This window comes from Anabrus simplex, chromosome 1, assembly GCF_040414725.1.
Source record: "Anabrus simplex isolate iqAnaSimp1 chromosome 1, ASM4041472v1, whole genome shotgun sequence".
In the NCBI taxonomy this organism is placed as follows: Eukaryota; Metazoa; Arthropoda; class Insecta; order Orthoptera; family Tettigoniidae; genus Anabrus; species Anabrus simplex.
The window spans coordinates 1,380,367,250-1,380,384,375 of record NC_090265.1 but is presented as its reverse complement, the minus strand read 5'-3'; the positions used below and the strand labels follow the sequence as shown (position 1 = coordinate 1,380,384,375).

The 17,126-nt window shown below is 43.7% G+C and overlaps 1 protein-coding gene across 6 annotated transcripts in view; it reads right to left on the bottom strand.

The window, feature by feature from the left end:
- LOC136858356 (uncharacterized) overlaps positions 1-17,126 on the bottom strand; it is a 562,168-nt gene that overhangs the window by 105,473 nt on the left and 439,569 nt on the right. Inside the window, exon 1 of one of the 6 annotated variants that reach the window (XM_067137836.2) lies at positions 8,692-9,593. The exons of the other annotated variants lie outside the window; for them this stretch is intronic. Within the exon in view, the coding sequence (XP_066993937.2) occupies positions 8,692-8,749 (58 nt within the window). The 5' untranslated portion in view covers positions 8,750-9,593. Of the gene's footprint in view, positions 1-8,691; positions 9,594-17,126 lie in introns of those variants that run through there. 6 annotated transcript variants of the gene reach the window in all.

The window sequence follows — 17,126 nt, the reverse complement described above, 5'->3', positions numbered from 1 at the left end:
GGTTAGGGGCGCATCCGGAAGATACACAAGAACCTCATCCGGATTACGTGGGACCGGAACTGATCCGCATGGTCGAAAATCCGGATGATCCGGAAAAACATAAAAACCAATACAGTACATGTTATAAATTATATATTAACATAAGTTGTACAGTAATACTTTTCTTTTCAATTGTACAAAAAAGTATAAGGACACTTTTCTTACATTTACGACTCTGCTTTATGCACTAAAATAATGTGTGAGCTTTTTCTGGATTACATTTGTATAGCGTTTGCGCGCAGCACGATCACGAAGACGTTTTGCTAACATCAGTTTTGCCGGTGTGGTTTCAGTCTGGGATTCTAAATAGGCCATCGGTTTGTCCAGTTGCATTGTTGCCCCTCCATGAGTCACTGTTCCTTCTGATGGAGCGCCATCACTCTCGTCATTACCTGCCGAGGAGCAAGAGGCAATAATTTATTCACCTGTCATGCCGTAGCCTGAATTACAGTCATTTTTCGACCAGTCATTTAAGTCCTTGACATCTACGTCCGAACATCCGGGAATGCGCGCAGATGTGTCAAGGAACTCAGAAGAGTCCACGGTTTCCCATTCTCAATTCCAGGCGAATGTCGGGACGGTACCTTTGATAGACCGTGGCCGAATTACTTCCAATTACCGTCCTTAACTATCCTTGGCGGGAAAGACATTCAAGAAGAATCGACCCCGTAAAAGAAATACTGTACCAGTAAAAATATTTGTTTTTTTTACTATTTTCGATCCGGATAAACTGGAAATCCGGATTAATGAGGGCCGGATAAACGAGGTTCTTGTGTAGTGGGTTCGAACTCCACTGTCGCCAGCCCTGAAGATGGTTTTCCGTGGTTTCCCATTTTCACACCAGGCAAATGCCAGGCTGTACCTTAATTAAGGTCAAGGCCGCTTCCTTCCCACTCCTAGACCTTTCCTATCCCATCGTCGCCATAAGACATATTGTGACGGTGCGACGTAAAGCGACTTGTAAAAAAAAAAAAATTAAAAATACATTTATAAGCTGCTGGAGTTAACAATCAGATCGGTTTGCGGGCGAATTCAAAAGGGCTTTGTGAGGCGGTGTTTCTAAACCTGCAAGTGGCTTAAGACTGGCATGAGAGCCATGAAGGGAAATCAGCATCAAACACAATCACGCCGTGGGTTTCAGCCGGTGTCGCCGTAGCGTACTTTCTACGGCGCGATCTCGAGGTCCGTGTTCACATCCCTCCTCCGGCGTAGTGTTTCTTTCATTCGGCTAGTGCTGTCAAGCCGGTCTTAAGCCAAGTGCTGAATTAGCAACACCACCACGCAATGCCCATTTGAATTCCCCCGCGATGCGATCTGATTTGCTAACCTCAATAGCTGATAATATGACAACAGCGTACGATATCGAATTTTTTTTTTCAAATTATTTATTAGTCTGACCAACCCTCTAACGCTCAAATACCCAGTTCACGTTGTTTCCGACCGCCCTATATATACACTTACTTGGAAAGCACTGCCATCATATAGTGGAGATAAGGTAAGGTAAGGGTGTATTCTGCCCGAAGGCAGGTCCGAACCTCCGCAGAGGTGTGCCTGAGCTGGAGTTTACTTACGGTATGGTGGCCAGTTCCTTTCCGCTCCTCCATTCCCTTACCCCCAACCAACAGCGCGTGGGAACCCATTCAAATCTTGACCACGCCCAATGTTGCTTAACTTCGGAGATCTCACGGGATCCGGTGTTTCAACACGGCTACGACCGTTGGCATATAGTGGAGGAGTGATCCTTAAATTAAAAAGTCTCACTTTAAAAATATAGGAACAAGAAAGAGAAATTTGCAGAGAAATTTAGCTCTTTCAGTCACATTTATAGAACAGACGAAGAACGCAGATGTTATTGACGCAGTAGATTACAATGTACGGCACCAACGCGAGGCGGTAAAGGCGTTCTCTATTACCCGGAAGGACGTGGGTTTGCTTTCCCGTCAGAAAGTCGAAACATTTAAAAACGAGATTTCCACTTTTGGGTAGGCACATAGTCCTAAGGTTCACAAAACTTCAAAAATGTGCACTTGATTAATTTCTGGGGGCAAAGACGGCTGGGCATAGAGTTAACTCATCCCACTATTAGTGCCGAGGTTACGGATAATGAAACCGGGCGAGTTGGCCGTGCGGTCAGGGGCACGCGGCTGTGAGCTTGCATCCGAGAGATAGTGGGTTCGAATCCCACTGTCGGCAGCCCTGAAGATGGTTTTCCGTGGTTTCCCATTTTCACACCAGGCAAATGCTGGGTCTGTACCTTAATTAAGGCCACGGCCCCTACCTTCCAACTCCTCGGCCTTTCCTATCCCATCGTTACCATAAGACCTATCTGTGTCTGTGCGACGTAAAGCAACTAGCATAAAAACGGATAAGGAAAGCATTTATCTTCGTAGAACTCCGGATAACAGGCATAGAAGCTACCCGTACATACGCCACAGAGCCCACAAAGCAGATCAGTTTAGATACTTCAATAAAAGACTTTTAAGAACTAAAATTGCCAAGCTTAGTAATATGATACAGTTCTACAACTTATCCCTTCCTCCGGAAGCGAGTTCTGTGATGGTATCTCTCCAAACATTCTTCACGTTCCTGTATCCATATCGCCTTCCTTTGTCAACATTAGTTCAACTAGGTCACAGTCACCCTCAGACTCGTCACATCCTGGTTATATCGCAGTAATCTGCGTGAGAGGTCAGTCAAAGATCAGGCATCCACACAATGCTGGTGTTTGTATTCTGAATGATAATGGTTAATGTGAATTTTGTGAGGTTAAACTTCAAGATAGCAACCTTCAGGGGCTCTCAACTTGGGAGAGTGGAGTAGCGATAACGGGGATCGTAAATGAATCTAGTATCCCTTCCATTTATTTAGGCCAAGCTCCTCCCATATGTTTTTACTACCCGAACCGCTTAGCCAACTCTTTATTTTTTCTGACCCCAGTGGTATTAGGGTTGTGAGGTCTAGGGAGCCTATCATTTCTAGTCCTTTCCTTCCTTTGCCGATACCGGTCCTACCATCCTCGGAGGCACTGTTTCGATTCCCGGTACTGCCAGAAATTTAAAGCTGGCAGAGAGACTGGTATAAACATTTCGAGGGGCAGGCAGAGAGGTGATGATGATGGTAATAATGAAAATAATAATAATAAGCCGGTATTCCATTCTATGTCAGATTGCCTTAACCTCTTTCAGAAGTGTGCGTTCGCCATGTTAGAACAAAAATAAAGATTCTCCTCAACGTACTAGGCCCAAACTACAAAAACGGGATCTACATAACGAAATCCAGACAAGAAATCTACTCCAAGATAGAGAAGATCACGGACATGATGCAGAAACGCAGGGCTCGCTTCTACGGTCACCTACGACGGATTGACTACTCTCGATGGACAAAACGCATTTTTAACAATTTTGACTCAAAACCAAAAACAATTCTCTTGTACGTTAACTTCAATAAGGCCTCGAAAAAAATGAGCCTAACCATAAGATGAGCACACATGACCTTTTTTTTCGGAACAAGTATATTGACTTTTGGGACTTTCCGAGATGAGGAATGGACAACTGGTGCAAGATGGTCGAAGGAAGGCCGTGCACACCAGGCAAATGCTAGAACTGTACCTTAATTAAGGCCACGGCCGCTTCCTTCCCACTCCTAGACCTTTCCTATGCCATCGCCACCTATCGTTGCCTGCGTCGGTGCGACGAAAACAAATTGTAAATATAATAATAATAATAATAATAATAATAATAATAATAATAATAATAATAATAAAAAATAACGATGGATTTGCGTCCCACTAACTACCTTTAGACTTACCGAGAGAGTGAGGAGGCGGAACGTTATTCCCAGGAAATTGTTTACCGACACAAGGGTGGCGTATTTGAGTACCACCAAACAGATCTACATCTAGAGCGAGCTTGCATCGAACTTTCCATTTTGAGCTCGGAAAACCAGCGCTCTGCTGTCTGAACCACTCAGCCCGGCACATTTTCTTTAACTCGCTTTACGTTGCATCGACACAGATAGGTCTTATGGCGACGATTAGATAAGAAAGGGCTAGGAGCGGGCAAGGAGCGACCGTGGGCATAATTAATGTACAAGTGTAAAATGGGAAACCACGGAAAATCATCTTCAGGGCTGCCGACAGTGGGGTTCGAACCCATTGTCTCCCGAATGCAAGTTGACAGCTATATGACCTAAAGCATGTAGCCAATCGCTCTCTTTCTTCGTCTTCTTCTCCTTCTTCACTATTATTTCTAGCCTTGTTCCCAGTTATCTGAGGTCGGCGCTAATATGAATTAAGCCTTGTTTCACAGCCGAACATCCTTCCTGGCGCCAATCCTATGTGGAGGGATATATTGAGTAATGCGTATTTCTGTGATGGTTGGTAGTGATACGTTGTATTTACGTGAAGATGTGTAATAAGACGATCACGAACACTCAACCCTCAAGCGGGAGAAATTAACCAACCCCAGTGCAGCCGGAAATCGAACTCGGCGTCCCATGAGCCGAAGGGCATGCAGTCGAAGAGCCTGTCATTATTATTATTATTATTATTATTATTATTATTATTATTATTTCAGCCCCCGTAGCGTAACAGTTAGCACTCTTAGTTGTTGTCCTCGGGGGCCCGGATTTGATTCCCGGTACTGCCAGAAATTTAAGAATGGCAGGAAGGCTGGTATGCTGTTGAAATGGCACATGCAGCTCACCTCCACTGAGCGTGTGCCCATATAATTATTATTATTATTATTATTATTATTATTATTATTATTATTATTATTATTATTATTTACAGATATTAAGATTGTATCACTCCTGTTGCTCAAACTAGTCTTGGATTCCAGGTGGAGTAAGCTGTAATACTAATCGCTGGGACGTCTGGGCTGAAAGGACAGAAAATCCGCGATATTATATTGTAGTTATTTAGAAGGTTTGAAAGTCAGCGTATGGTAATTTCATTTCTGAACTGCTCAAAATTGTAGGATATTATTTATCTTCTATTTCTCTTTTGCCTGACCAATAAATGTACAGAAGAAAGGAACAGGTTAATCGGTGGTCATAATAGAACATGAAATATGTGAGTTAGTGAGTTTCATATGTTCATTCAAAATCAAATCAAGTACCTTTCTTTTGTTCTTGGCTCTGAGATGCACAGAGGATGTACACGTCCTTAGTGCATTGTAAGTCATCATCATCATCATCATCATCATCATCATCATCTGTTTACCCTCCAGCTTCAGTTTTTCCCTCGGATTTAGCGAGGGATCCCACCTCTACCGCCTCAAGGGCAGTGTCCTGGGATACAACTGGGGAGTATGACCAGTACCTCGCCCAGGCGGCCTCACCTGCTATGCTGAACAGGGGCCTTGTGGAGGGATGGGAAGATTGGAAGGGATAGGCAAGGAAGAGGGAAGGAAGCGGCAGTGGCCTGGAGGAGAAGTGGGAAACCACGGAAAACCACTTCCAGGATGGCTGAGGTGGGAATCGAACCCACCTCTACTCAGTTGACCTCCCGAGGCTGAGTGGACCTCGTTCCAGCCCTCGGACCACTTTTCAAATTTCGTGGCAGAGCCGGGAATCGAACCCGGGCCTCCGGGGGTGGCAGCTAATCACGCTAACCACTACACCACAGAGGCGGACCAGTGCATTGTAAGTACACATTAAAAATAAAGTTGAGACATGGGATCTGACATCTGGGCAACAGCTCTAAATGCAGAACAGCGGTGATTGATTCATTGATTCATTGATTGATTGATTGATTGATTGACTGATTCATAATGATGACACTCGCACAGTAGAAAGTGGTTTATAAATAATTCAAAGAGGATTTTTTTTGTGTGTTATTGATTTACGTTGCACTATCTAAGACAGGACTGAGAAAGAAGCGACCGTGCCATAATTAATGAACAGGCATCATCAGTGATGGTAGATCGATGTAAACAAAGCAAAAATAAGGCTTGTTCTCCCTTCCCAGTGCTCAATGGGTGAGTTCTAAGGGTAAACAGGTGCGTTGATGTGTGTTACATTGGCTGTGCAAGCACAATAATAGGTTATTTTCTTAAGATAACTTGTTTTCTTATATAAGATGTACTAATAGGTTAATTATATCCTAGTTTTTGACTGTTAAATTGCGACATTGTCCTGGTTTTGGGTTTGTGCATTATGGCAATCCATCGTGAAATCAGAAATCCGTTAAGGGACTTTCAATTCGATAACGAAAAGTAGCAGTTTGCATGTAAATGTGACCTCTTCCTTTTCAGAATGTCTTTCCGGAGGATATGCCGAAGTGTTCGAAATACACGGAAGTTCCTCCTCAAACGATACTCGCTATATTATTTTTATCTGGAAGGACGGGTAAGGAAGTACTCGGGAAGAAGGAAATAGTAATTCTAGGAAATGATTTTAAAGCCGTCCGGAGTGAGATCCGAATTACATCAGTTTCTAACTGCAACAATAGATCGCTGATAGAATTCACCGATTGCTTTCGAATTTATCGAATTTCATATATGATCACTCCGATGGGTGTTTACAGACTTTGAGGTTATGTATCGAAGTGCTAGAAAGTAAACAGATGACACTTTACATAAACAGTAAAATATCCTTACAGTTACAAACAAGAAAAATGTATGTGTACATAAGTTACTGAATCGTCCATATGTTGGGTATTCAGCCCGAAGGCTGGTTTGATCCTCCACAGCTCCGCCAACAGCCGTCATAAACAGCCTAGGCGTCACTGAAGAGGCATACTAGGAAAATGAGGGGGATTGGAAATATCTTATGAAAGTGATGTGGGTGATATGATATTGTTTAATGTAATAAAGAAACAAAAACCATGTAATAAATTATTATTTAACTGATAGGCCTACCATACTCAAATAATAATAATAATAATAATAATAATAATAATAATAATAATAATAATAATAATAATATACTGTTCAAGGTTGCACCTGACGTTCGGTAAGCCCTAATAAGAAATATTTTAATTATCTCACATATTACCCTACCAAGAGCATCTATGGCTCAGGCGGGAGCACACCGGCCTCTCACCGCTGGGTTCCGTGGTTCAAATCCCGGTCACTCCATATGAGATTGTGCTGGACAAAGCAGAGGCGGGACAGGTTTTTCTCCGGGTACTCCGGTTTTCCCTGTCAATTCGTTTCAGCAACACTCTCCAATGTCATTTGGTTTCATCTGTCATTCATTAATCATAGCCCCAGAGGAGTGCGACAGGCTTCGGCAGCCGGCACAATTCCTATCCTCGCCGCTAGATGGAGGCTACATTCATTCTATTCCTGACCTGGTCGAATGACTGGAAACAGGCTGTGGATTTTCATTACCCCATCAAATGATTTAGGTTTTCGAATTTTTTGGAGAAGTTATCAGTAAGAAAACGACAAACTGTGTGCTATTATGAGATTTATCTCATCAATAATTTGGGTAATAACCAACCAAGAATGTTTTATGTGAGCTAGAAATCGTTTTATTATTATTATTATTATTATTATTATTATTATTATTATCTATCATATTTTACTATAATCACTGATCAATATCGCTTTTAGATTTGAAAGTCATAACATTTCCGACTTTAAAAAAATCTGAAACAACCTGCCAAAGTAAGAGTTGAAAGGTAGTTCCCGCAACGAGAATGTTTCAGAGATGGTTATCTGGTTGTACTTCCCCTTAAAACATTCATCATTACCCAAGTTTCGTCAAGATAACATTTTATCCCTTCTTTTCATTATTTTCTCGAAGTTGATAGCCAAACGTGCACTGGACGACGAGGCATAAAATGAAATCACGAAATACATCAGATATACAGAAGACGCTATGAGTTGTAGATTCTGACCTGGAACACCCACACATTTTTAATCTCGTCCGCGAAGCTTATCATATGAAAATTAATACCAGGAAGAGCAAAATGATGGCGCTACCTTTCGTAGTGTAACGGTTAGCACTATGAACTGCCGTCCTCTGGGGCCTGGGTTCGATTCCCGGTACTGCGAGAAATTTAAGACTGGCAGGAGGGCTGGCATGTGGTTTAATCGGTGCATGCAGCTCACGTCCATTGGGGGTGTGCCTGAAAAGAGCTGCAACACCTCGGGACGAGGATACGAATTTACTTACCCTGCCATACCTTGGCTGCCAGACTGAACATCCAAATATAGAAATTCGAACAAGGACTGAGCTAGTCAAAAGCAGACTTATGCAGGTAAGGGAGATTGCGATTCGAAAGTACTGTATACCCTCCGAGCGCGTTATCTGTTTTACGATAGGGCTACAAGGCTGCACCTAAAGTTTCGAATCCCAGTGTTAACAGCGGCCCTCCTGGATGATCCTGCCACCCATTGGGTATTTTTCACACTTACTCCAGATAAAAGACACGAATGTCCGTCAGCGCCTATCCAATCCTAGGTTATTCAGTTAGTCATACTAACTTACTACAGACATTACAACAGCAGATTTTGTAGACTGTTCTTACAAGTACGAATACACAGGGTTGCAGAGCAAATATTCTGCAAGACCCCAGACGTAAGAAAGAACATGCAACAGATACGGTATATATTCTTCAGAACAACCCTCGACATCCAAGAAAATATGCATGCAGTAATCATGCACCAGAAGTAAAGTAAACAATGAAACAAAATTACTCACGCATTTTACTGTTGTTGGAAACTAATAGTTCTTGTTTCCTTAGTCTCTCAGGAAACATCTTAAATACTTTTAAGCTACTAGAAAGTTTAAAATTATATTGTCACTTGAGTCAACGAGTCTGCACAAATTAGTGTAGTTGCAATTGTTGATTTGACACTAACGTGGTAATAGCGCGAACAGAAAGTCTATGGAACCATAGAACACTGTGAAAGTAATAATGTAGTGATGAATTTACGCAACACAATAAGGCGCGTGTCCTTCTAATATTGGGTTATTTCACTTGTCTGCAATGCTTCAAATATTTATGGATCACTTTTTGAACAAAACTTAGCAAACTAATTACTTTTGAACCACAATTTGAAGAAAACTAAGCACTCGCAATTTTAAACATTGGAATAAGGGATTGAGTACTATCAAATGATTCAATACTATCAACCATGGTAAGAAATTAAGAAGTGGTCGTCACAATAAAATCCACAAAAATATGTTATTTACGCGGCGTAAATCGGGCACATAAACATTGTCATTCACACGTACTCGTTCAATTTCGCACTGACACCAAGATTTCTTCAAAGGTGCTGGCAGGTAACAGAAACGCAATTCTGGCGTTAGGTGCGGTCTTGAAAGAAAAAGACGCACGGAGTAGAGTATGTACACATGTTGTTTGGCGCTGAAGCACGCTACAACAGAACACTAAGGTGGATCAACACCAACTAAACTAACCGCGCCTCACACACACAATGCGAGCTCCTCAGGAAGTGGCTGGCACATTTTCCTCCTCGTCACACACACACGGGACATCCTCCTCGCCGGAAGGAACTCTGCTTGTCGCTTGCCAGAGAAAAGTGTTGCCCTCCGAGGAGTTGGAAATGAGGCGAGTCTCTTCAATAAGAATTCCGTAAATCCCTCGCTTTAGAGGCCGAGCCGGAAGCTCCGACCCCTGATAACACGAGCCAACTGATTGGCTCACAGTCAGCTGCCGAAAATCAACAACCCGCGTCTTCTTTCAATGACATTTATTATGAATAAAAATCTGGATATGATGTATTTTAAAGACTGAAACCAAAGAATAAATATTATTTCAAGTGAAACTTAAAAGTTACAAAAGCTCTATTTATTACTGAACACCAGAAGCGAGGGAGATCCCTTTCTGTGGATAGCGGTAGCTAGAAGGAAGGGAAGGGGGAAAAGAGAGAGATTCACATCAAGATGTCACTGGGAACAGGAAACGTCTCCATAATGTGTAAACATACCGGAACACGAGAAGAGAATGAATGTACGGGGAATGGAACAGGGAGGGGATGAGACAACATACAGAAGCAGAAAATATAAGACAGTGGAAACAAACTACGCATACACACACCTGCCTTCATAGCCGCGGGTACTGAGACGATCATGGAAATAGAATGTGAGTTGTGCGGTTCGATTCTGAGACACTACCCACACTGTAGTTTTTCCTTAGTCCAAGCGTAGATGGAACAATACAATGTAGACACAGAGTGGCTGTACACTACAACAACACTAATGTCAAGCACTGTAATAATAATAATAATAATAATGATGTCTGGCTCTTTGGCTGAATGGTCAGCCTAGTGGCCTTTGGTTCAGAAGGCCCCGGATTCGATTCCTAGCCGGGTCGGAGATTTTTGCTGCGTTCGGTTTATTCCTGTAGGTCGGAGGGCTGGGTGTTTGTTATCGTCTCAATACATCTTCGTTTACACACAACATACTAACCAACACAGAAACGCGCAATAGTAAATACATTCCTCCACATAGGGTTGACGCCAGGACGGACACCCGGCCGTAAAATCAGGCTGACCCAGATAACTGGAAAATGGCTAGGAACGAATGCCACCAGACTGAGGTGGAAATGAACCGACCAACTTTGACTCAGAAAGCCAGTGGCCCTGTACTGTGTAATATTAGAATAACAGACACGTAGGCCTATATAAATACGTACCGGTATGTATGTTTTAGTTGGTTAGTGTGATTAGCTGCCATCCCCGGAGGCCCGGGTTTGATTCCCGGCTCTGCCACGAAATTTGAAAAGTGGTACGAGGGATGAAATGGGGTCCACTCAGCCTAGGGAGGTCAAATGAGTAGAGGTGGGTTCGATTCCAATATCAGCCATCCTGGAAGTGGTTTTCCGTGGTTTCTGAAGCTCCAGGACACTGCCCTTGAGCCGGTAGAGGTGGGATCCCTCGCTGATTCCGAGGGAAAAACCGACCCTGGGGGGTAAACAGATAAAGAATAAGAGGAGGAAGAAGAAGAAGAAGAAGAAGAAGAAGAAGAATTTAAGTTCAGGGAGGTGCGGGTTGTGCACAAGGCAACATATTATTTGACTTTTATAGAGTGGCGTAGCAATATTATCGGTGCCGAAACAGGACATACCAAATTTCTCCCTTAATATCAACTACATCAGAAAACTGTGTATAATAAATGTTGTGCAAAATATAATTTTCGATTGTTTATATTTCACGCGCTTTTACCGTACAAGAAAAATAGCGAAGATATTCGCAATTACATAAAAATATTCAAACATCGGAAGACCTCTGGAAATATTAGTTCTTCAAATACCGGGCGAGTTGGCCGTGCGTGTAGAGGCGCGCGGCTGTGAGCTTGCATCCGGGAGATCGTGGGTTCGAGCCCCACGGTCGGCAGCCCTGAAGATGGTTTTTCGTGGTTTCCCATTTTCACACCAGGCAAATGCTGGGGCTGTACCTTAATTAAGGCCACGACCGCTTCCTTCCAACTCCTAGGCCCTTCCTGTCCCATCGTCGCCATAAGACCTATCTGTGTCGGTGCGAAAAAAGAAAAAAAAAAAGTTCTTCAAATTGCTAATATTACATTAGTATGAGTTCCCCACTGTTGGTGGCCCTGGAGATAGTTTTCCATTGTTTCCTATTTTCCCACCAGGCAATTGCTGGGGCTGTTCCTTAATTAAAGCAACGGTCGGTTCTTTCCATTCCCATCTCATCCCATGTGTGTCTCACACGTTCACACTGTAGGCTATAATAGGGGAATTTCACGAATTTAGATTTTTGTGCAAATAAGCTACTATCATATGGGCAGACGTCAAGGGCTCGATGTCAACAGACTGGTGTCTGATTTGCTTCTATAGTACTAATGCTGTGGTAAGAGTAGTTCAATATCTCGCCAGCGACGAGTGGGTAGTGGGCCTACACGTCGCGCGTTAATAACAATGAATATTTCTTTCGATTTGCGATGTGCCGAGTGAGTTGATAAGGCGGTTTGTCTCCCCCAGGAAGCATTCGGAAGATAATGGGTTCCCCACTGTTGGCGGCCCTGGAGATGGTTTTGCATGGTTTCCTATTTTCCCACCAGGCAATTGCTGGGGCTGTTCCTTAATTAAAGTCACGGTCGTTTCTTCCCATTTCCATCCCATCGTCGCCATAAGACCTAAAGCAAGTTGGAAAACAATGCCGCGTTTAGTGACTGCGTATCTCGGATCTATTATTTTCGATCAAAACATTTCTGGTGATCCTGTTTACAAATTTTACATCTAGCTTCTTAACTTCCTCTGTAGTGTTAACAAGAGGCTAGCGACGAGACGTACGAAATACTGTGTTCTTGGTTCAAGGACAGATGAAACTGACCTTCAAATTGCTAATATTACATTAGTATGAGTCATGTTGTCATTTCCCGTTTTTGGTCATTAGACGATATGTGTTGTACGCATACCACCAGCTCTGTTCAGGCGTGCGTTCAGGCGCATGTGGACATTTTTGGCACTTCTAGTATTAGAATGTTATATCCCTTGAGGTACACCAGCTACTTGACATGGGATGTGCCAGGCAAAGTTGGAAAGTCTGTGACTCCAGGGCCGCCAACAGTGGGGAACCCATTATCTTCCGAATGCTTCCTGGGGGAGACAAACCGCCTTATCAACTCACTCGGCACATCGCAAATCGAAAGAAATATTCATTGTTATTAACGCGCGACGTGTAGGCCCAGAGACTGTCGACGACCAGCAGTATCTTAGAAGAGGCCAGTACCAGTAACATTGAGGCAATCAGTTCTTAATTTATCGTTCTTTCTCACGATTTCTCTTATCGGACTTGTGCCTTCGTCGCTTTTGTTTAAAATGGTGTGGCCCGCCATGGACAACACACGTCACTTCAGTAGGTCAGATGCTACATCCTTCACGTCCCTGAAGACAGTTTGGCATTTCTTCGTGTAAGTCTTTTGCTGCTTACCCTGATCACGTTGTCTGTCCTTCAATTGAGAATAAATCACCTGCTTTGGAAGGCGTGTGTTAGGCATGCGCTCGACGTGGCCGGCCAATCTGAAGATATAGTACACCCCAAAACGAATCAATATGTTTCCATGAAAATATGCCCTACGGTCGATCGTTTACGAGTCACAGACTTTCCAACTTTGCCTGGCACATCCCATGTCGAGTAGCTGGTGTACCTCAAGGGATATAACATTCTAATACAAGAAGTGCTCAAAATGTCCACATGCGCCTGAACGCACGCCTGAACACGCCACCTCACTGATGTCGGACACGTTCGAACACTCCAGGCATTCCACGTATTCGACGGCAACTTTGTTCTACACGCTGGTAAAGTACTGGAATGTCCGTAACGGCATGTCTGGTTCCAAACACAATCCTAAACATGAAATATTTATAACTAAAACAGACGTGGCTCGTAACGATCGACAGTAGGACATATGTTTAGAGCGACTTTTGAAATGTTGTTTTGGCCACCCACAGAGGCCCGAGTTCGATTCCCGGCTCTGCCACGAAATTTGAAAAGTGGTACGAGAGCGGGACCGGGGTCCACTCAGCCTCGTGAGGTCAACTGAGTAGAAGGGGGTTCGATTCCCTCCTCAGCCATCCTCGAAGTGGTTTTCCGAGGTTTCCCACTTCTCCTCCAGGCAAATGCTGGGATGGTACCTAACTTAAGGCCGCTTCCTTCCCTCTTCCTTGTCTATCCCTTCCAATCTTCTCACCCCCACAAGGCCCCTGTTCAGCATAGCAAGTGAGGCCGCCTGGGCTAGGTATTGGTCATTCTCCCCAGTTGTATCCCCCGACCCAGAGTCTGAAGTTCCAGGACACTGCCCTTGAGGCGGTAGAGGTGGGATCCCTCGCTGAGTCCAAGGGAAGACCAACCCAGGTGGGTAAAGATATTAAGAAAGAATAAATAAATAAATAAATAAATAAATAAATAAATAAATAAATAAATAAATAAATAAATAAATAAATAAAATAAAATTCCATAATATCTGTTCTGTATGCATTCAACTTTTATTAACGATATACGTTAAGAAGTTAATTTTTTAATTTCAGTTACGTTTCACATACAGTAGTAATTTCGACTTTCCAAGACAGGATTACATACAAGCGAGTTGCATTTCACAAGGTGATCATCATCAGAGGTTATAAGATGAACAAAACATACTTTTAACTTGCATCTTGAGCAGTGAATGAGAAACGAGTCACTACACTGATCATAAAAGAACCCTGTATTCCAGGGTCTCTCAGAGTGCACGCACCGGTGCACTGCGCGGCGTAGGGTGCAAAAGAAGACTTCGTTAGGTTGACCAGAGAGCATTTTAAGCAATAGCGCTGTCTCTCTCTTTTCCTACGCCTGTCTCCCCCTTCCTCACTTGCTCTGCTTCGCTCCACCATCGGCAGTGTTAAGCCGAGCTTAGCCGAGTCGCCCCGAGACAAAACGCTGGTCCGAATGGAGCCGATGCACGGTAAACAGAACCTCTGCGCCTCGGTTTGCATACGTGAAATTTTGGGCATCTGAGAGGCCCTGCTCTATTCAAACGATAAGTGTACGAGTGATGTGGTAAACCGTTTAGGACGATCATATCTGTTTAGCGTGGTGATTCACCGTGCGATTTTCAGGAGTGGTTACACATTCTAAAGGAGTTCACTTTTAATTAAAGAGAATTAAAGAAGGTGAAGCATCATCTGTAACGATTAAGAGAGGATTCCGCAAGGCAATATTATTGGACTTTTATGTTTAGCTATACATATACCAAAAACCAAACTAAACCCTATGGCTCTACAGCCCTTGAAGGACCTTGGCCTACCAAGCGACCGCTGCTCAGCCCATAGGCCTACAGATAACGAGGTGTCATGTGGTCAGCACGACGAATCCTCTCGGCCGTTATTCTTGGCTTTCTAAACCGGGGCCGCTATCTCACCGTCAGATAGCTCCTCAATTCTAATCACGTAGGCTGAGTGGACCTCGAACCAGCCCTCAGGTCCAGGTAAAAATCCCTGACCTGGCCGGGAATCTAACCCGGGACCTCCGGGTAAGAGGCAGGCACGCTACCCCTACACCACGGGGCCGGCGCTATACATATAAAGTAAATTATATTCTTAAAGAACTGGAATCGCAAATAAGTCTTTCTGCAAATGGTGTTATACTGTATAGGGCAGTAACTATGTTACAGGATTGTGAGCGACTGCGAAAAGATCTCGACAATATTGTGAGATGGACAGCAGACGATGGTATGATGGTAAACTTGATGAAAAATCACGTTGAAAGTTTCACCAGTGGGAAAGGTCGTCTCAGATTTAATTACTGTGTGATGGGGTGAATACCTCACGGGGATCATTCTAAGCACCTAGGCGTCATTATAAGGAAATATCTTCATTGGAGTAATCATATTAACGAGGTTGTTAACACCGGTAACTAATCTCTTCATATGGTATTTACAGGTTTTAGTAAGTATGTATAGCAGAGGTCCGCCTCTGTGGTGTAGTGGTTAGCGTGATTAGCTGCCACACCCGGAGGCCCGGGTTCGATTCCCGGCTCTGCCACGAAATTTGAAAAGTGGTATGAGGGCTGGAACGGGGTCCACTCAGCCTCGGGAGGTCAACTGAGTAGAGGTGGGTTCGATTCCCACCTCAGCCATCCTCGAAGTGGTTTTCCGTGGTTTCCCACTTCTCCTCCAGGCGAATGATGGGATGGTACCTAACATAAGGCCACGGCCGCTTGCCTATCCCTTCCAATCTTCCCATCCCTCCGCAAGGCCCCTGTTCAGCATAGCAGGTGAGGCCGCCTGGGCGAGGTACTGGTCATTCTACCCAGTTGTATCCCCGACCAAGAGTCTGAAGCTCCAGGACACTGCCCTTGAGGCGGTAGAGGTGGGATCCCTCGCTGTGTCCGAGGGAAAAGCCGACCCTGGAGGGTAAACAGATGATGATGATGATGATGATGATGATGTATAGCAGAGGGCGAATAAGTCAACGATAAGACCCTAATTATGGTATGGTTCCAGTGCTTGGAACCCTCACCTGGATTGTTTGCTATGGCAACTGGAAAAGATGCAAAAGAAAGCGGCACAATTTGTTCTGGGTGATTTCCGACAAAGGAGTAGTGTTACTAAAATGTTGCAAACTTTGGGCTGGGAATATTTGGGAGTACGGAGACGAGCTGTTCGACTAAGCAGTATGTTCTAGCTGTAGCTGGAGAGATAACGTGGAATGACACTATTAGACGAAAAAGCTAGAATCGTAATATGAAGATAAAGCCGGAATTCAAGAGGAAAAATTGAGAGGGATTAGGTAGGTAAGGTAAGGGTTATTCTGCCCGAAGACAGGTCCGAACCTACGCAGAGGTGTTCCTGAGTCGGAGTTTACGTGCGGTAGGGTGGCTAGTTCCTTTCCGCTCCTCCATTGAGAGGAATTAGGGACTGTAATATTTTATCAAAGGAAATCTTCAATAAATTTTCCAGTTCTTTGAAATCATTTAAGAAAATATTAGGTAAACAATTAAAAGGGAATCTGCCAACTGAGCAACAACCCTAAATGCTGATTAATGACGACTGATTGATGTTTGATTGAGATGGAGTGAACCTTTGTGGTTACGTGCAGGCAATCGTTCTTCATTCGCTGCTCATGGTAAAAATTAGAAGTCTGGCACCATTTTATGAATTCTGATGATGACCAGTGTGTCAAATATAATTCATATCTCCAATAAATCATCATTCAATCGCAGATGCTTTTCACAGCATGCAAATATTAACTTTACTTCATTCGCCTGTAGACATGTTTTTCCATTAGCAAGTAATCTTGCATATGCGAATTCGATGTTCAGTGACGTTTCCAGCGTTTCCCTACCTCGAAGTGGGTTAGGTTCCTGCTGGACTGAGTAGCTCAGGTGGTAGAGATCAAGCTAGAGGGCTCGATCTCTAAAAGAACTCCTGCGGGAGAGATTTCAGGCACCTCACGGCGTCTCCGAAAGCTGTAAAGGTAGTTAATAAAATGTAAAACAAATAACATTATTGCTGCTCGTTAGTACCGAGTTTACGAATAGTGGAAGCAAATTTTTGCTCCTCCAAGGACCATAATCTGTATGGAGATGACCCCGCTTCGGCTTTGCTATTTGTTGGTTGGAATTGTACCAACTCGGTAACGGACATCCACCTACGACAACTGGCACGTCCTG